This window comes from Sinocyclocheilus anshuiensis, unplaced genomic scaffold (genome assembly GCF_001515605.1).
Source record: "Sinocyclocheilus anshuiensis isolate Anshui unplaced genomic scaffold, SAMN03320099.WGS_v1.1 scaffold442, whole genome shotgun sequence".
Taxonomy (NCBI): domain Eukaryota; kingdom Metazoa; phylum Chordata; class Actinopteri; order Cypriniformes; family Cyprinidae; genus Sinocyclocheilus; species Sinocyclocheilus anshuiensis.
In genome coordinates this window covers 793,184-796,488 of record NW_015542354.1, presented here as the reverse complement: position 1 = coordinate 796,488, position 3,305 = coordinate 793,184, and the positions used below count along the sequence as shown (strand labels likewise).

Here is a 3,305-nt window from a genome sequence, read left to right as displayed (position 1 = left end):
GCCATCTGAAAGCCCGTGATGATAATTTTCTGCTGATTACAGAACCGGCATTACTATCAAAATGCGCATGACAATCGCATTCGATTAATCGTGCAGCCCTACATTACACTGCTTATTACACGGCTACTTGCCAGTTAAATAAATAATTAGATACAAAATATTGATTTGAAATGAAATATTTTATAAGCACTTTAAATGCAAAGCTTCCGCAAAGAAAAGCAGTTGCTAACAAATGGCTTTGAGCCTAGACAAAGGTCAGACAAAACTCGCATTTAAGGCATAATGTACAGTCGTATCATTCACTAAAGAGAGAGCGCAGGGGTGTGCTTTGAGAGATTTTAAAGAACTGGCCTCAAATACCTGGATGAGTGCATGTTATTTGGCATTGTTAACGGCAACAGTTGTTATCTGCTAATAAACACTGGGACACACCAAGTGACCGGTGACAAACGTTGGGCCACCGTCGAGTGTCTGTCAGACAAGTTTTGCACACATCGGCTCTCGTCGGGCTCATGTTGATGGCATTTTGCCCGATTAAATATGCTGAATCAGCGTTGGGGCCATCGGTGAGTGTGCGAACTCTGATTGGATGTTCAGTTTAGTGAATGAGTCGAAACTTTAAGCAAAAGTGATGAAAACAAGCAAGCAAGTCAAGATGGCACAGACTGTTCTAAGGTAACATTATCTTACCCAAGCATTCCAATACACAAATATTTTCATTACAACATGAGCCGCTTAAAATGAAGAAAGATATCAACATAACTGATATTCAAAATGGTAAGCAAGAGCTGCTTTGTTTACATTTTGTATATCTGCGTTTATCTCGTATATCCTTGTTTCCATTTCTCCTTTTGAATGAAGAATATACTGTATACTATTGATAACAACGTCAACACCATTGTCAACACCAGTCGGCGACTGACCAAACAGAATCAAGTATTCCAGAGAGCTGTGTAATAATATTCTGTAAACTTATTATTATTTTTAAGGAATATCATGCTAAGATTTTTTTTCACTCATTTTAATTTATACAGTTCTGCAGAACTGAAACAAACGCTGTGCTTTGTTGTAAATTAGTTGTTATATTTTAATTTGATTACATTTTAAAAGATTTAATAAATTAAGTTATCAATTCATTTCATTCAACACGATTTTTTATGAAAAATTTGTATTCAATAATAAAACACAGAATCCAAAAAATAAAATGGAAAACATAAAATGGGTTTCATGAGGCCCTAAATTAAAAGGTATCTTGGAGTTTAATTGTGAACAAACAATATATATAAATTCTTTGGGCTTACCAAACATTTAGAAAGCATTTCCTTCCCCATGGTAAATGATAAATGAATATTGTGATAAATATCAGTATGTATGATGTGGAAAGAAATATCATGATAATATTTTTGGCATATTGCCCAGCCCTACTTTCCAGCACGAGATTAATTAAAGAAAAGCATTTTGTTTCATTTTGATTTAATATGCTGAGGACATTTTTATAATCCTGATTACTGTTTTCTCCTGCAAACTAAGCTGTAATTCTGTTAAGAGCAAAATAATGATGAAACGTTTTCAAGAGCACAAGCTTATGAATGCATGAATGCTGGTGGTCAGTCTCGGTCAGGGTTTTAAACTAGATTACATCCATTTGATATTGGGATCCACCAACTTTAATTATCTTGTGGCGCTCCCTTTAAAGACATAGAAATGCATTTCTGTAGAGGGATATTTTTATGTGTGAATGTGACGCATGATGTTCTTCCCATCTTTTTATCGAAAGCATTACTTATTCTCAGCGAGACCATGAATTAAGCAGAAAGAGACACATTAAGAACATTAGTTTAGGAAATGGTTATTCGCTAGTTCAGTTTCATGTAAAGACATCTCCGATATCCTTCTGTGTGTGCTAAAAGCCATTTAAAAAGACGCAAATCAATAAACCAGCAATACCTAATCCACAGTATTCAGAGAGCTGCATGTGGTACAATGTTCTCCAAGTGTGTGAAGTTCATCGCTTTTCAAACCAGAGGAAAGAGTGACTCAGAAGTGACTCATGAGTCATTTTCGAGGAGTGAATACTTGATCAAGCCTAGTAGGATTCTGCCTGGTGGCCTGCATATTCTGTCTGTTCATAATATATCAGCAATGATGTTCCTTTATGTCTGCAGCTGGCATTATGCTTGTTCCGGAGAGGAGAACAGAGGATGGATTTGAGCTACACTTTGGGCTAAACTACCTGGGCCATTTCCTGTTAACCAACCTGTTGCTGGATGTGCTGAAGAAGTCAGGCAAACCTGGGAAATGTTCCCGAATAGTCATTATGTCTTCAGCTACCCACTATGGAGGAAGATTAACTCTGGATGACTTGCAGGGAAGGTTAGAAGCTTTTTTTGAATTATAATTGAGATTCTTTTCTTGCCTCAAGCCTTTTTGTGAATGGAAAGGACAAGCTGAATCTTAAAGACAAAGATTTAATTAGGGGTGCTCTGATTGATCGGCTACCGATCACTATCGGCCGATAATCACATTGGAATGATTGATCGGCGGTCTCTAAAAAGGCCGATCTCAAAAAAACGATCTCAAGCTGATGACGCTGCCGTGAGAGGTTTGGCACGACATGCAGCGGCACTGTCTCAGTCTCTGTCCGGCGCGGGTGAAATAATTATAATGCTGAAGGTGAGGTACTCACCTTCATATTTCTTCATTAAATAACTTTTAAAGTAATTTGAAAACCTTGTGTGAGACGTAACTTCACAAACAACGTGAGTGAATCACCGCGCGCTCTCACTCTTTCTCTCTCAAAATACGCAAATGGCTTCACATCGCGTCTGTCTATAAGCCAGCTGCACGCTGCACAGTTGACACAGGAATTGTCACTTGCACAATCGAGGCAGTGTCACATCGTCACTAAAGTTTATAAATTGCATTACTTTTTAATTATTGCCAGTGTTTAACCATTCAGCGCTCGCGCGCTCTCCTGAAGACAGTCGCTCTTTCTCTCTCAAAATACGCAAATGTCTTCAAATCATCACATCGCGTCTATCTATAAGCGCGCTGCACGGTTCCTCGCGCTCATGTTAACGGATTAAAGCGTTCACTGCACACGGTTGCGGTGCGGCAGCGCGTCTGCAGCAGAGCAGAGCTAGTTTCCGCACCGAGTCTATGTTTGCTGCACTGCAAGCGCTGAATTAAAGTAACAGCCCATTGTTTTCAGTAAATATGAACATGGATTGACACAGCATAAATATTGGACTGCGGTCCCTTTAAGAGTTTATCCACGGACCCAATATACTGTTACACAACATGCG

At 38.7% G+C, this 3,305-nt stretch overlaps 1 protein-coding gene across 3 annotated transcripts in view; it reads left to right on the top strand.

Moving 5' to 3' along the window:
- The window catches only part of LOC107691604 (dehydrogenase/reductase SDR family member on chromosome X-like), a 47,008-nt gene that overhangs the window by 26,331 nt on the left and 17,372 nt on the right, over positions 1–3,305 (top strand). For all 3 annotated transcript variants that reach the window (XM_016490286.1, XM_016490285.1, XM_016490284.1), the window contains one exon: positions 2,166–2,373. In XM_016490286.1, the coding sequence (XP_016345772.1) occupies positions 2,166–2,373 (208 nt within the window). The remainder of the gene's footprint in view (positions 1–2,165; positions 2,374–3,305) is intronic.